This window comes from Cygnus olor, chromosome 11, assembly GCF_009769625.2.
Source record: "Cygnus olor isolate bCygOlo1 chromosome 11, bCygOlo1.pri.v2, whole genome shotgun sequence".
Classification (NCBI taxonomy): Eukaryota; Metazoa; Chordata; class Aves; order Anseriformes; family Anatidae; genus Cygnus; species Cygnus olor.
In genome coordinates, this window is record NC_049179.1 from 678,700 (window position 1) to 694,214 (window position 15,515).

The 15,515-nt window shown below is 38.1% G+C and overlaps 1 protein-coding gene and 1 long non-coding RNA gene across 3 annotated transcripts in view; one reads left to right on the forward strand and one right to left on the reverse strand.

Moving 5' to 3' along the window:
- The first annotated feature begins 17 nt into the window (after positions 1-17).
- Positions 18-15,515, forward strand: part of LOC121075972 — a 58,689-nt gene continuing 43,191 nt past the window's right edge. The window contains exons 1-3 of the long non-coding RNA XR_005823276.1: positions 18-550; positions 1,322-1,447; positions 1,554-1,720. This is a non-coding gene — a long non-coding RNA (uncharacterized LOC121075972). The remainder of the gene's footprint in view (positions 551-1,321; positions 1,448-1,553; positions 1,721-15,515) is intronic.
- The window catches only part of SLC12A1 (solute carrier family 12 member 1), a 49,231-nt gene continuing 37,936 nt past the window's right edge, over positions 4,221-15,515 (reverse strand). For both annotated transcript variants that reach the window (XM_040569792.1, XM_040569793.1), the window contains exons 21-26: positions 13,902-14,033; positions 13,567-13,678; positions 11,213-11,299; positions 8,534-8,669; positions 6,163-6,230; positions 4,221-5,123 (exon numbers count right to left, since the gene is read on the reverse strand). In XM_040569792.1, the coding sequence (XP_040425726.1) occupies positions 4,988-5,123; positions 6,163-6,230; positions 8,534-8,669; positions 11,213-11,299; positions 13,567-13,678; positions 13,902-14,033 (671 nt within the window). In that variant the 3' untranslated portion in view covers positions 4,221-4,987. The remainder of the gene's footprint in view (positions 5,124-6,162; positions 6,231-8,533; positions 8,670-11,212; positions 11,300-13,566; positions 13,679-13,901; positions 14,034-15,515) is intronic.

Consider the following 15,515-nt stretch of genomic DNA (forward strand, 5'->3'; position numbering starts at 1 on the left):
CATCGCTGCGGGCTGTAGGAGTTTTCTTTGCTCCTCTAAATTTTGTCCCAAACCCTCTCCTAATGACATTTTTTTGAAAGATCAGCGTGTTATGCGAGTGTCTCCTGGCTGTGTCACGTTTTGAAGTGCAGCCAGGTGGCAGTGAAACCATTGCTGCGTGTTGCACTCTGAAAAACAGTGTTTTGAAAAACATCCCAATTTGGGGTTTCTTTGTTGCTGTCCGGCACTTCTAGTCTTAATAATATTCACCATTTGAATGAGAATGCATATGTACTATAGACCTGTGTAGGAAAAAACATAATCGTTAATGACTTCTGATATAACCTATTCACAAATTGAGAGTTGACCAGATTTTTATTTTTTTTTTAAGTTACATCACATTAATGTCTGATTATAAGTGGTTATTTATACAGCCAGCACTTCATAATGGTTACAATTGCATCCTGCATCGTGTAGAAAAGGACTGATTTTGTGAGCGGCCTGGCTCCTCTGTGAGGCAGGCTCGGTTCTAGGCTACATGTAGGGTAGCCAGGAGGCCTCTGCATAGCAGGTAAGGGAACTCGTCAAAACATCTTGTCATCAAGGAAAAAGGCCTCAGCTGACCAACACTTCCCCCCCTCAGGTCTTTACAAAAGACAAAAGTGTTGGCAAGTTTGCCTTGGTGCTGCGAATGTGTTGTTTGCTCTGGAGATAAGCAGTTATTTGGTCAACATTTTTGCATTCTTGACTGCTGACTATTGCTGTTCTCCATTAGGCATATCCTGCTGGCTTTGAAAAATAATAGTGAGATAAACTGAAATTATCTGCCTTTTTTCTAAATTGAGAATAAGAGTGGTGGTTGCTTTCTTGTACACGGGAAGAAATATAGAGTTTCTTTTAGGGATGCTAATCCATAAAATTCTCTGCATTGAAGTTTTGGTGTTAGAATGAGCATTTTTATTAGGAGGAAGATATGGCTTTAAAATAGAGCTTTCCCTGCTGTCACCCCAGCCTGACTTAGAACAGCTGTCTCTCTCAGTGATTAAGATGTGCAATTTAGAAGGCTGCTGTGGGGGTGTTTATTTGCAATTAAGTTTTATTTTTGATCTTGTGTTTTGCTGTACTGTGTTGGGACTGTAGAATTTTGTCATTGCTTTTTACTCTGTTCTGGAACAACTTTAGTGCTTTATTTTTGCTTGAAACTGAATTTCCTCTGATGAAATTCCAGCCATGGCATAGCTGTGGGTTACTGTTGTTGTTATTTGTGGAGTATGCGAGCTGAAATGTATTGGGTTTGGTCATGGGTTGCAATGGCACGGAACGTTTTCTGCTCTCACAACAGTTGAGGTCAGCACCAGGAAGGAGGCTGCTGAGCTTTGAGCTGAAGAGGCTGAGGGTTGCTTGAACGCTGTTCTCCCAGCTTTGCTGATGAGACGGGGACCTCTGACAGAGGGGAGGTGACAAACGGGTATGGTTGAATGAGTCCGTAATAGCTAAAATGGGGTTGCTTTTCGCACCGTATCTCGGACTTGGTGTTAATTCATGCTACCTGTTGCCATGTCTGTTACTTGCAGACTACCAGTCAGTTGCCAAAACTGCTTTTGCCTGAAGGAAGAACTTGAAATACTATACAGAATTGTAGAAGAAGACGGAAAGGATGAGGGACATCCAGGCTTTCTGAGAATGAAGGAGAGCCATGATTTTGCCTTGCCAGGATGGCTTCTGGTAGGACTTCTTGAAGGTGCGATGAAAATTGCCCAGTAAGTTACCCCAGTCTTAAACCTCTGTGGATGGCTGGGGCCTTGCACTGTGATCATGATGACTAAATGGAGAACCCTTTTGGGTGTGAAGTAGGACAGTGGCATGCTCTTTGCCCAATGTGGCTAGACCAGGTGCAGCTATTGTCTTCAGAATATAATGAATTTTTGGTTACGGTCTTCTATTTGCACTGTTGGGTTAAAAAAACAACAAACTAAACTTTGTTGGGGACTGAAAATCTAGTCAAAGGCCTGTTGGAAAAATGCTGATCTGGAGCACTAGATAGGGGTTACAGTTACAGAGCACCCTGCTTTATGGGTGTACGATCAGGATGGGCAGTTTGCAAGTGGTTGTAAAGAGATTTAAAGAACTATGATACAATGCCTTCTGTGATACCTGTTTGAGCTCCACTAACATGAGGAGGAAAAGGTGCGATTCACTGATGAGACAAGCAGTAGTGTATCATTTTAACAGGCGCTTAGGCCTTAAGCGTAGCTGTATGAACTGTGGGAGGCCGAGGCCATCATAGAATTCTCAAAATATTCTTTACTTCTTCAAAGAGTGGTATTTTCTCATTTGTACATCTTTGGTCAACTTATCTGTGCTTGCTTTTGTCATGTCTGATCAAATCAACCCTAGACTATTTAAACCCATGGAGTTGGTAGTGTGATATATGCTCAAAAAGTGCTAGACAGCTTTAGAGCCATGTTTTTTTCTAGAGATGTCAAATGTGTAATTAGAATTCAGTTACTAACATGGTGATTAAAATTCAGCAGTTGTTTTATGCGTAATATATGTAAAAAAGGAAGCGTCTTTTACGGAGTGGGAAAGAAGGTAGGTGGACTGATAAAATTTTGCAACTGAAGTTGCAATTCAAGAGTTCATGATTAGCACGCTCTCCAAATTAGTCGTGCAAACACGTTAAAGTTGTGGTGAAGAAGAAGCTCTTTGGAAACTAGTGTGTTGAAATTACTTGTGGATTTGTGAAAAAAGCACTTTCAGGTAGTTAAGCACAGTTGTGTGTAGAGTTTGTGCTGCTGGTTATAAATCGCATACCACTGTTGTGCTAATTAATTAATCTCTGTAGTCTGAGCAAGGACTTTTACATTGATGTGTATGTTAGTGCTTAGTTTTGATGGCATTTTGATGGCAGAAGTACATTTAGAAATGTACTTCTTGGGGATTCATTGTTGCAATGCCTACAGTGATGGCTGTAAAAAAAGCAGGAGTAGTATTGAAAGTGCCATTACTAATGCATATCATGCTCTTTCTTTTTAGATCTGCTTAGTTCCCTAATATCAGTTTGGGGCAATGTTCCCTGTAGACTGAGAATTTACAGGAGTTGAAAATATTTAGGAAACTATCTTCACTCATGTACATAATTGAAGGTCTTAATACAGATGCATAATTGCCCCTAGTCCTTCCATATCTTGTGATACGAAACACACTTACAGAAGGCCTAGTTAGAGCTTCCCCAGAGGCTCTTTCTCTTTCCATTGACTGTTTGGGTACCTCACAAAGATAATATCTGTTCGTTATCCGTGGTAAGGTGGAAAGGGTGGTGGCCGCTGCAATTCTACCAAGGTGGAAGGACTTGACAGCATGTAACAAACTCCTTTATTGTTGCTCACCTCACTGTGAAGGATCAGAATAATTTCCATGTTTTGCAGGTACAGAATTTTAGGTTTGGTTTGCTCAGAGTTGTGGGGGAAGTCTGTTATATCTAGGAAACTCATATATCTGTGTCATGCAGTTAAACTGCAAAGTGATCCTTCAGCCTCATTGTAAATGTGTAAGAAGGAGCATTAAGAGAGAATACCACTATTTCATATCTGCCTTTAATGGATGGAGAAAATAAACCATGGATTATTGGGCTACACTACCATGTTCTGCTGACTTGCTTCTACTGAACTTGAAAAATATGAATATCAAATATTTGACGTTTTTGGACATAGAGTGCTAGATCTTCCACAAGTTACATTCTCATAATTCAAGCAAAGATGGAATCTGAGGCCTGCTTTGAGCTCAGCATTTAGTGAAAATCAGGGTCCACCGGCTTTCCTGGGGCTTAGATTTCTGTTAGTCTATTCAAAGCAGTTGCAGAACAGCAGTAATTAAATTAGTCATGCTCCTTAATGGTCTTTAATTTAAATAATGCTTAGGCATAGGATATAGCTTTCCCCATTAAAAAGAGAAACTGCTTTTATTGACAGCTGAAATGATAAAGTGCTATAATGTTGCAGAATTGAAAATAGAAAAACTGCATAGCTTAATGGATTTCCTTTATTTCAACTTAATGTATAACAAGTATTATTTAGAAAGTCTAAAAAATAACATAAGTTTATATAAATAAAAAATAAGGCATTCAGCTCAGCTAATCATTTGTTTTCTAATCACTTACATAAATCACTGTATATTACATTCCAAAGTATAATCTCAAATTATATTAACTCATAACAGTCATAGCAAAAATTGTCAGAATATTTAGTATTTGACTAATTTCTTTGTGAAATTTACTTACCATCTTTAATTATTGAAATCTTACATTCCATTCCATGTCAGAGCTTGAAAATTCATTATCAGCTCTTGCCATATAGAATCCATCTCTATATCTACGTATCTTTTTTGTTTGCAAGTTAATTAAAAGCATTTGAATTAGCATTACAATTTAAATAAAAGAATCTGCTGTAGGCATAGGTTTTAATTTTGATGTAATATTATAATTAAACAGCATCACAGGTATTCTGTTGTTTTATATCAGTTTATGGCTTTGACCTCATGGGTACTGTACAGTTGTTTTTTTCTCTCCCACATCGATGCATTTGATTTTCATCCTCCTCTGTGTTTAGTAGCAATTATGACAGTGCAATTTGAAAGTATTTATTTATAGATTTAATACTTTTTACACTTAGCTGTGAAGTTTGGCTTTCTAGGATAAATATCACAAGCATTTTAGATACCATATAAATAAAATTAGTGGAGTTTCTTCATTGTGTTCTCAAAATATTTGCTGTCTGATGTTATAGAGGTGGATATTCCTGCTTTTGCCTGCACTGGAGTGTAACACCACTAGGGACCAATCGCATTTTCTTGTCCAACTCTCCACTATGTTGCCTTGAATTTTGATAAATTTTCTGTCAATAAGTGAAGTTTTAGATCTGTATTAAATATGTGTGTCTTTAATAAAGCACTGCCATTAAAAATGTGGGGTTGAAATCAAGCATGGGATGTTCTAGGCACTGAAGTCTTTCTAAGAATAGAAAGTCAATACGTTTTTGTGGTTGCCCCTGACCATTAAAGTTGGAGGAAGGTTCTTTGAGAGAATTTCTAGCCAAGCCATATACAGGTAATCAGACACCACTCCTTTTCTTGCCACTGGGAGACTCCTGTTCAGATAGACAGAAAAGTAAAATTAACATTATTAAGAAAAAAAGGAGACCTGAGAATATGCATCTCACTAAATATTAAGTAGAAAACTTCAGCTGTTCATATGCAACTCTGAATGTTCATAATTAGACTGTGTGATTGCTTTAATCTTATAAAGCACAAAGCTACCATCAGGTCTAATCTTGCAAATTCTTGGTCACCTAGTTAATGTCATTAACATGGCTATTTGTTGTGAACACGAACTGCTTGTGAATACCTTTACCTTGAATAGATAAAGAAGCATTTTCAGCAACAATGATTTTTTTTTAAAGGATAAAAATACAGTACATGCACATTTTTGCAGTCCATCAGTTTATTTCCTGATGCATAGCTATTGTGAGATGTGAGTTTTGACATATGAGTCAATTTATGGTAAACATTACACAATCACCCCTATTTTGGAGACTGAATTAATGGGGCTAAAGAGCTTTATCTGTGCATCATAAATGCTAAGTGATTTTTGACTATCTTTATGAAAAATGTGGCTCTATCTAAAAGTTGATCTGAAAATGACTTTATTCTGTGTTTTTATTGGTGACATTTTCCTTTATGCAGTTAATCATCCTTATTCAGTATCATGTAGTTTCAAGTAGGTCTTGGCAAATGACTCACTCCATTGATTATGTGCAAACCAAAAGAGTTCTTTCTCCAACTTTGAGTTCTTAATAGCTTGGGATGGAAGGGGGGAAGAAAGGAAAATAGGTATTTTGTGCAGGTGGGTAAGCAGGTGTAACACTCAATGTGTAGAGTGGGATGTGAAGATTACATTTTTGACACGTTCATGAGTAGAGCTTTGCTTTAAGCTATGAAGAAGTATGAGGAGAGATTCATATTTAGTGCAGTCCCAGAGAATCATCAGTGCAGATTTAAGCCCTTCAAAATGTACTTAAAAGGCTATTTTTGCCCTCAATGAGTTAACACAAGTGTTCCTGTTGATCTAGTCTAGAATCCCTACGCACATAATATTCTCTAAGTTAAAACCAAAACCATGCAACTCACAGGACAATGAGGTTAGCTGCCCTCGAATGCTCTTGTAAGAGTTCATTCAAACGGACTTGGCGGTAACTCTGTTTAAACGAAAACATGGGAGAAAGAAAAAGATTGTTAGGTAAATGATCTGCAGTCCTACCTATAGCCCAAAAGATTTTCTTTTTCTGCGTTGGCAGCACTGGAAGCCAAGTCTGCTCTGTGATCCAAAGTGACAGAGATGGCAAAATACGAGACTGCCTAGGATGGGCTTCTTGGTTGATATTGATGCCCAGGGGCCAGACTTCTTCACATCTGTTCATGGTTTCCTGGGGATGGAGATTGGTACTGTGCGGGTACCAGAACATAGCTGGATCAGGCATAGTTTTCAGGTATCTGTTTGGCTATGTAGCATAGCTGTTTTGGAGATGTGAAGAGACTCATGATATTGTTTGCTGATGGTTAATACATTAATTCATCTATTTTTGTAGTGTTGAGCTGCCATGCCAGTAAGGCTAAACATCAGCATGTAAACGATCACCTTGCCACCCTACAAAAATTCTTTTCTTCTCCAAAAGACCAGGGCTCTAGAGTAAGACTGTTAACTGCTTTATGTGTTGTATATTTGTATGGATGTTTTTTGCACTGCATAAATGGCTATTATTTTGAGATTCAGCCAACCTTACTTTAGTCAGGCTCTCAAACTTTTTAATGCATAACAAAAGTCATAGAGAACAAGAGGGTATGGCAGGGACGTTGCAGCGTGGGAGACAGGTGTATCTTAAGTGGTGTCATAAAATAACCTTTCTATTTCAGTAGAGAAGGTAAAAGGTCATTTTTTTCTCCATTCAGACCTTAAATTTTCTTTCTCTGCGGAAATTTCACTCTTGTTTTACCTGTGTTACATAAATAAGAATACTTGTAATTTAGAAAGCTATCTCACCAGAGTCATCCTGTAACATCACCCTTTATCTTTGGTGCTGCCAGGCTTTCTTCTCTTGAATTTTAAATGTGTTCTAATGTCCTCCATAAAATTCCCAGAACTGCCTTACTGCTGAAGATAGGAGGCATGTCTTTCCAGGTGTGCAAGCTAGACATTTTGTTGCTGTTATTTTAGAGAGACTTGGCACTTTCCTATTGTTGACTGCTTTAAACATAGAGGTGTTTTTTTTGTTCTTTAGTTACTGACCTAGATGAGACCAAGCTTAACCACTGTGTGTGTGTATGTGTATATATGTATTTTTCCTCCTGTTGTATCCTCATTGTTTCTGTACACAAGTGTGTATATTTGGGAGTATATTTCTGTTGTCTTTTTTATGGAGATTAAGGACTCTGACTCTCAGGTTTTGATGATTTATTCTGAGAGTGCTTTAAAAGTTTTCTGCCTGCAGCTGACTACCATCATTTTATGCTGGCTATCAAGTCCATGAAAAGGGTAATACAGTGAGCAGTCAGTCTGCTTCCCAGCTGCTGCAGTCAGTAGTATAGTGTGTTATCTTAAATCACCATTGATTTCAGCTTATGTTAATATGTCAGGCTGTGACCCTTGGCATCTCTGATCTCTTACAATCCTTGCTTCACTGAGGAAGTTACCAGCATCATAAAGTGGAGACAACTAAACTCCAAGTGCACTCAGGTTAATCCAACAGGAACTGTACAGAAGATTGCTGGATTCATTCCCTGAGAGTTGCAGCAGAACTTGTGTTTTAAGAATGCAACAGTTCTAGGTAATCTGTTAGCACTGGCCAGATGAAGCCTGGCAGTTCACTGCTAAAAAGATACATTCCAACAATATTCAAGAGCATCCCAGTCTCTAATTCACCTAGTGGATCAGCCAGAATCAGCCTTAAATTACTTTCAAACTGGGGGATAGATCCTACGTCGTAGGCAGGTGTTTTCAATGGCTCTGCCATTGAGGTAAGAATCCATGCTAAATTTTGCCTTTTGCACAAATTTCAACAGCTAGCTGTAAGGACTGGATTCACCTCTAAATTTGCCAAAGCGGTGAATGTTTGGAACCGTTCTCTTCTTAAGAGGTTCAGGCACTTAACAGTGAAACCCCTTAATAAACCTCAGCAGATCTTATTAGCTTGGGCTTAGCACAGTTCTCTGGCTTCTGGCTTAGAGGTGGCTTTCATCTGGCTGGCTTTGAATGTAGGCAGAGCTTAGCCTGGAAAATACTTTGTAAAACATACCAAGGTCTTACACAGTGCTGAATAATGTAATCATAACACACCCGCAGTGTTTATAACATAAATGAAAATTGTAAAATCAAATACAGGTTTGTACATGTTATGTTTGCAATTCCATATCTGGTATTTCATATTTTCTCACTAATAACTTCAAGCATCTGGTCTAGAGTGTAAGAATAGGTACAAATGTAAAAAGGTAGTGAAGGCTTTACCTTCTCTTTGAATGCTTCCAGCTCAGCATCTGTAATTTTCCACGGAGTCTCTCGCTTTAATTTCTCAGCAGTTGTTATATCTTTGCAGCTTTCATGGAGGCGATATGGTTCAATCATCTCTTCAAAGAATTTCCAACTGAAACAGGAATTACAAAGGATGTCTTGCTGCAGGATATGAACTTACTTATTTGTAGACACTGTGTATGGTAGACCCCACTGACTATAACTGTAGCTGAAAAACATGCAAAATCTTTAACTGTTCTGTGTGGCATTGTGCCCCAAGTTTTATCTATACCAGATCAATATGTCGAGGCTATTTGAGGATAACTCAAAGATTATTTGAGGATAATGAAACACTGCATTTGGCCTGGTGTGGTTGCAGAGAATTTGTTGCATTTTCCTGGCTATAGCAAAAATACTGAAAGGAGTTGTGCTGTAACTCCAAACCGCAATATACTGGTTACTGACATTGATAACAAATATGGGTCTCCTCATAAATACCGAGCTTTTATTCATGTTGTTTTACCATTAACTTGAGCAATCACCTGACTGGTACAAGTTTACTGTCACAGCTTTCATGAAATAAAAAAACAGGCTTTATGAATCGCCTGTAGCAAGGGGCTGAGGGAAATGCTGTGGATTTTTGCTGTATGGAGATTAGATTGGTGATCATTTCCCATCTTTTCCACAGTTTTTCTATCTTAATTTCAGTTTGTTTCTTGAAGCTTGTGACTGTCATCATCTGGAGAAGCTTATCCTGCCATGCTTCCCTGCTTGTCCCTTTATTGGGTATTTCTATCATCCCACAGAGATCTCAAGGAGTTTGTGTTAATGCAAGTGTGTTTTCCCCTTTATGCAGACAGGCCTAGAAATAAGTGAAATGGGAGCCTGGGCACGGGTTGGACTTTTCAATATGGCCAGGAGGTCAAGAGCTGGCTTAAAGGCAATGCAGCGTTTAACGTTGCCGTGGCTGAGTTGCCAGAGAGCTCGTCAACATCCTTAGTGTCTGTTTCAGTATGTAAAAAAGTGATAATCCTTTTCATTATTAGTGAAATAGTTGGGATACCAGCTGGGGGAGAGATGCAGTGATCTAGAAAGCGCCTGGCACAGTATTCACTTAACTCTGTTCAGATAGTGCTGTTGCAGCAAATGTATTTGAATTTTATGTTAACACCAGATCCAAATTCTTTTTGATAGTTTTTATTTCTGTAAAATCATTGCTTAGTACTGGGGAAAAATATTCTGCACAGTTTTTTATATAATTAAAACCATATTAACTTGAGGGATCAAGAGGGTACTGATAAGTGACTTCAGCAATTTGTAGGTATCTAGTAATAATATTTTTATGTTCTTCAATTTTACCTCCCAAGTCAAAATTTCCAGTGTGCTGTAGAAACACTGGTGAATCTAGTACTGTTTTTGCAAAGTTATGCGTGTAGGGAGAAACGGGGCCCAGAAGGATTAAGAGACTAACCTGAGGTTCACCTCAACTCAGTGGAAAGGCTCTGCGTGGTGAAGAGCAGCCCTTTGACTGTAAAGTGTCTGTGGGCTATTGAGTAAGGGATGGGATAGAAGGGAGTATAGCAAGATGAGAACGTTTTCAGAGGATCCTTAATACCAAGAGCAATATTGTGAATTGAATTAGGATTCAGTTGTTCCCTGAGGAAAGTACTATATACTTTTGTCTACATATAGCAGAAGAAATAGGGTATTTCTATAGAGAGATGTTTTAGAAAGCAGGGACTCTTGAAGATTTTGGATGCCCTCCAATATGTGGAAAAGGAAATCCATTGCTAACATGAGTAAGCAGAGTTCCCCTTAGCAAAAGAGAGATGTGTTTACCCTTCACCTGGGCTTGTCTACAACAGGTTCTGAAATAAGTACCTCCTGTAACATGTATATGGAAGGTATCACTATATAAAGTGTCAATGCAAGCCTAGAAAAACAGGAGGAAACTGTTAAGGTCAGATTTTTATGTTTTAACTTGCTGTGGAGAGCAAAATGTTTAATAGTGGCATGGAACTGAAAACAACTGGACCTAATAGAGTTGGAGGTGGAGCCTCCTGAGTGCTGTCTTACCAACTTCCTAACCCTTCCCTGAGAACATGAATTCTGTAGATAAGTTAATTTTTAAAAATATGCATTTGAGTACATTATATTTATTATACTTGAGTGATGGAGGTGTATTATAATATTGTACTTGTGGGCAAAGAAGTATGGTTGTGCTTGGCCAGAAAGATATTAAGTTTATGAATGCGTGGTTAAACCCAGAAGAGTGAGTTGGCAGAGAGGGCAAGTTTACAAGAGAACTGTGGCTGACTGAATAATATGGTAAAGTGAAGTGTATTGCAAACTAAATAGGTATGAAAATACATCATCAAATGCTTGTTAATTTTAGTGTCTCTTAACTATGGTGTCTAGTTAGGCTTTATTAAAACTATCATTGCAACATAAAGAAAAAGGCTGCCTTTTTTGACACTTTGGATTGTGATTGTTAAAAGGGTCTTCTTTTTCCTGCTGTAGGTTCTTAGCAAATGATTGCAATAAAGCGACAGTTATTCTTTGTGTCTTTGTGGGGCTTTTTTGTTTTGTTTTGTTTTTTGTTAAATGCTCAGCATGAAAGAAACAAGCTCGTGATAAAGGCCTGCTGCTAAGTAATGGATTTTGGTAGTTTCTTACCTCTCTTTGTTGGGTTTCATATTGATATCACAAATGATATTAATGTCAGCGAATTTTATTCTGAATTTGCTTAGAAGTGAAGCCATCCTGAAAACAAAAGAGAACATTTTATCACTATATTTCTGAGTGCTTTGCATCAAAGAGCACTCATAAATGAGTTAAGATATCAAATGCACTTGTCTCGTTGTCTTTAACTGTATGACAAAGTACTTTAAATGCTTCAATATTTCAGTTTCCAATTACAGAACTGGATTGATGTGATTGCTGTAATATAATTCATTTAACTGGTGATCTATGAAAATAAAAAAAAATAAAAATTGGAAACAAGTAGTGGACAGAGGGGAAGGGTGTTTGTTTTGGAAAAATGCACGGAGTACATACAACACAGGTCGTGTATGTATTGGTGAAAATTTGGTCCAGAAGGTTGATGTGCAGTACATAAACCGTTTTTTCATGTATGAATTTATATTGATCTACTCATATGTTTTCTTTGCATATTTTCATAAAAGAAAATACAGTGCTCTTCTGCACCAGTTGGCAGGAGGAATAGTTTAAAGCTCTGTGTGTTCACGCTAAGATTACAGAGGGACAGTTAAGAAGTTAAGTCAGTTTTGTCTTTGGTTGAAGTCTGGTTGGGAACTTCATCTTTTTCTTTTTTTTCTTTTATTCCCCACCTCCCCCACCCCTTTTCTGGTATGCAAGCTTTGGAATTTGAAAAAGTCAGGAAGTTCCTAGGAGTAAACCATGATGGAAAACCATACTTGCTTATGACCTCAGAATATGCTTGTGATTTTCCTATATAATAAGAACATACTGCTTACATAAATCTTTTGAACGCCAAAAATAACCAAGTCTCAACTTCTGTGGAAAGGTTTTAATATATGGGGAATTACACATTAGAAAAAGTCCAGATTAGTTTTCTTTCTGAACTGAGAAGTACAATGTGTGAAACTGTACTTGGACATCATTGTATTAGATCTTCCTAGAGAACAGAGCCAGCCTGCCTCTGGTGCATCTGTCTGAGGTTTTTGAGTGTGATGGGTGGATTATGCTGCTGAGGACAGCTGATGTTTAGGTAGGAGTGTGTACACGCATTCTTTTCTTGAAACCGAGTCATCAGCTATACTGACCGCCATGTTCACTCTGGCTTTTGTATTGCCAGTGGCGTGCACAGGTACTGAGCTACCTCTGTGTACATCTGTCATGTTTCCACGAATCTTGTTTGATGTCAAAACCTATTTCCACCCTTGGTGGAGCTCGGTGCCTTGTGTGCAAGGCCTGGACCAGGCATCTGCCGTGGTCCCAAACAGCTGAGCTCCAGCAGGCTCCTGACAGGGAGCAGAGCGCTCCCTCACAGGCCCCAATCAGCTGAAAGGCTGCTTTTAGCCAGTGGTACGAGCAGTTTACACAAACACTTGTGAACCTGTTCTACATCAGTGTGTCAGCTTCAGGGCAGTCCTTACTGCTGACAGTACCCCAGCGGTGGGGAGAGAGCCTCCTTCATAAAGTTTCCTTTGTGTGAAGGGAAAATCTCAGCAGTGTCCCTGTGGCAGCTGTCTTTGTGAGGCATGGCATCGTAATCCTAGTGGTGCCGGCTGGCTTCTAACTCCTGTTCTTGCATCTATCCTGACTGCTTTCCGATGGAGTTTTGAATGTATGTGTTGTTTCTAGCTCACTACATAGTGCTACTATTTTTTAAGAAGTAGCATCTGTTGCAAATTTCCATCCCAAATTGCCTGTTTCACCTGCTGATGAAATGGCAGTATTTCTAGTGTGTAAAGGGCCTCGGAAGGAAAGATCCTGTATACAGTGAGGCTGGTAATAGGTGTGTATTAGTGCCTTTCGTTTGCTTGAAGGCAAATGATTATGAAATCTAGACTTTTTTAAAAAAAAAAAAGCTAAGTCAAATTAACTTGGTCTTAAAGTTGATTAACATGGTCTTTACCTTCCTTAACTTTTGCTATGGTTAATCACATTCAAATGGGCTGCCTATGGTATTTGCATATGAGGAGCTTCATGTATAATTTCACATAGCGTTAACTAGACAATCTTATGTAAATCCCATAAAACTAATGGTATTCTCATTACAAAGTGCAGAGTGTCCTTCTCAGAGAAGGCAATATGAGCTGTTAACGGGAAAAATACCTGGATGTGAGTTTCCTTTGGTAATCACCATTTACACTGAGCCCTGAGTGCTATGCCATAAGCTCAACACCTTTCTATGAAGTACTTGTTTTAGTACTGCTGACAGTTTTTAAAACAAAAAGTTTTGCTGACTAATTCCAAGCTTTCTGCTGTATATGTATTATATTTATCACACTCTTTAAGCAGGGAGGCAAAATAGTTATATTTACACTAGTTTTTCTTCTTCAATCCTGTTGGCTTTTCCTCCAGTGAAGATCCTTAATTTGCAATTTTTCCACTTCTTCCTGATAGTTAGAATGTAGGGAATTAGGATTGTTAGACCTGGAAGAACATATAAAATTGCAGGAAAATCAAATTAGTGCATTGTGTGGGAGAACTGCCATGCTTAATATCGGCAATGTTGGACATACTTTTCTGTCTGTTTAAAATATTTTAAAATGAACTTAACTACGTAATCTTAAAACAGTTTTGTGCAAGTTCCCAAGTATGTTTTTGTTTGGTAACACAGAAATCTCTCCCTGCTGTTCTCACTTGAATTCCTTACCTCCATCATCGAACAGCCACCAAATGTCAATTGTACCTTTTCCTTGCTTCTTTTTAAATTGAGTGCTGGCTTCTAGCAGCTTCTGATTGAATTCACCCACATGCATTGACTGTATCGTGTTAATGGTGCTCTCTGAAATGAGAAAGAGAGAAAATGTGGAAAGATTTCTGACGAGTTGAGCAACGTGTAGCTGTAGGGAGCCAAATGGAGAAAAAGCTTCAGGATTCCCCCCCCCCCCCGTCACTGTAGTTCTTTTTCAATTCCTTTGTACAAAACAAAGGATTAAAAAGATTAGTGAAATTGTGCCTATCCTTACTATAAGTTTGCCGTTTGCTTAGGAACAAACGGTATGTTGGAGTTTATCCATATAACGTTCAGAAACAATGGATTATTTCCATAACCTGGCATGTTTATATGATACCATCAGATGTTAAAGGCATTAAGCTGGTATCTTAAATCTGTGAACACTTCTATATTTGTTTAAACTTACTTATGTAAGCAAAACTGGTTGATATCCTTATAAGCAACAAGAACATATCTCCCAGAAACAGGTGATGGTATTTTGTTGCCTGAATCAAGATGAGGAACTAGAAAAATACCTGTTTGCTGTCACATGGATTTTCTTTCTTTCATTAGACTGTCTTGTTAAAAATTCAGCAAATGTGTAAATATTTGTTTGAAGTTCATTATTTTTGATATACTTTTCAAGAAGGACACGAAGGTACAGGGCTTGACTTGTTTCTGCTCTAATTCCTATAAAACTACAAAAATGTACAGCATGCATGCTATGGACTCTTAGTTGACCAGTACACACAGGAAACAAAGCTTGTGTAATAAATACTGTGTCACTAGACTGTAACATCTTCAAAAGGATTATCTGATTTTGTTCTCTGGATCTTGTTAACTACCCTAGACTTCACCAGGGTCTTCAAAAGCAATTAGGAAATTTTGATAGATTTTAGAAGTAAATGGTTATTACTTTGTGTTTGCATTGTTTACAGGCTTATCTGCCTGTTGTAAAATACAGAACATCATAAAATGAACAATAAAGAAGGACAAAGAGCTAACTGGGCACAGCAAGAACACAAGTGAGGCTAAGACTGGAAGGCAAAAAACATAAGCATATATGGCAACTTCCCTATGCTTGAGAGGGTCATTGTTAATTGAAAATAAACTTTGCTTCTTGCTGTTTGCTTGACTGTCTTTAAAAGGTACAATCTTGTCTATGCGATAATAGTATCTCTCATTCCATCTTTTGAAGCCTGTGGTTTTATTACTGCTTCTCTTTCAATGATTTAAAAAAGACAGTGTCAGAGCAGTATTATAAATGGAGCAGACAAGCTTCTTTGGAGATTTTACTCTGATCTGTCAGGTTCTGAAAATGCTTTGTTCTGTTTTCCTGTATTTCTAGAGTCTGGATGCAACTGTTCTCAAGCAGCTATTGGCTTTCCTTTACATTTCTAGCATCTGTGCTGGAAGATGCAACAGCTCTGGGGAGTATGAAAGAATAAGCAAAATGGAGACAGGAATTTTTATTAACATAATCTATATTATATTGAGATCCAAAGTGTATAATATGTATTTCTTTTATACCTTCCTGAACTAAATTGAAAA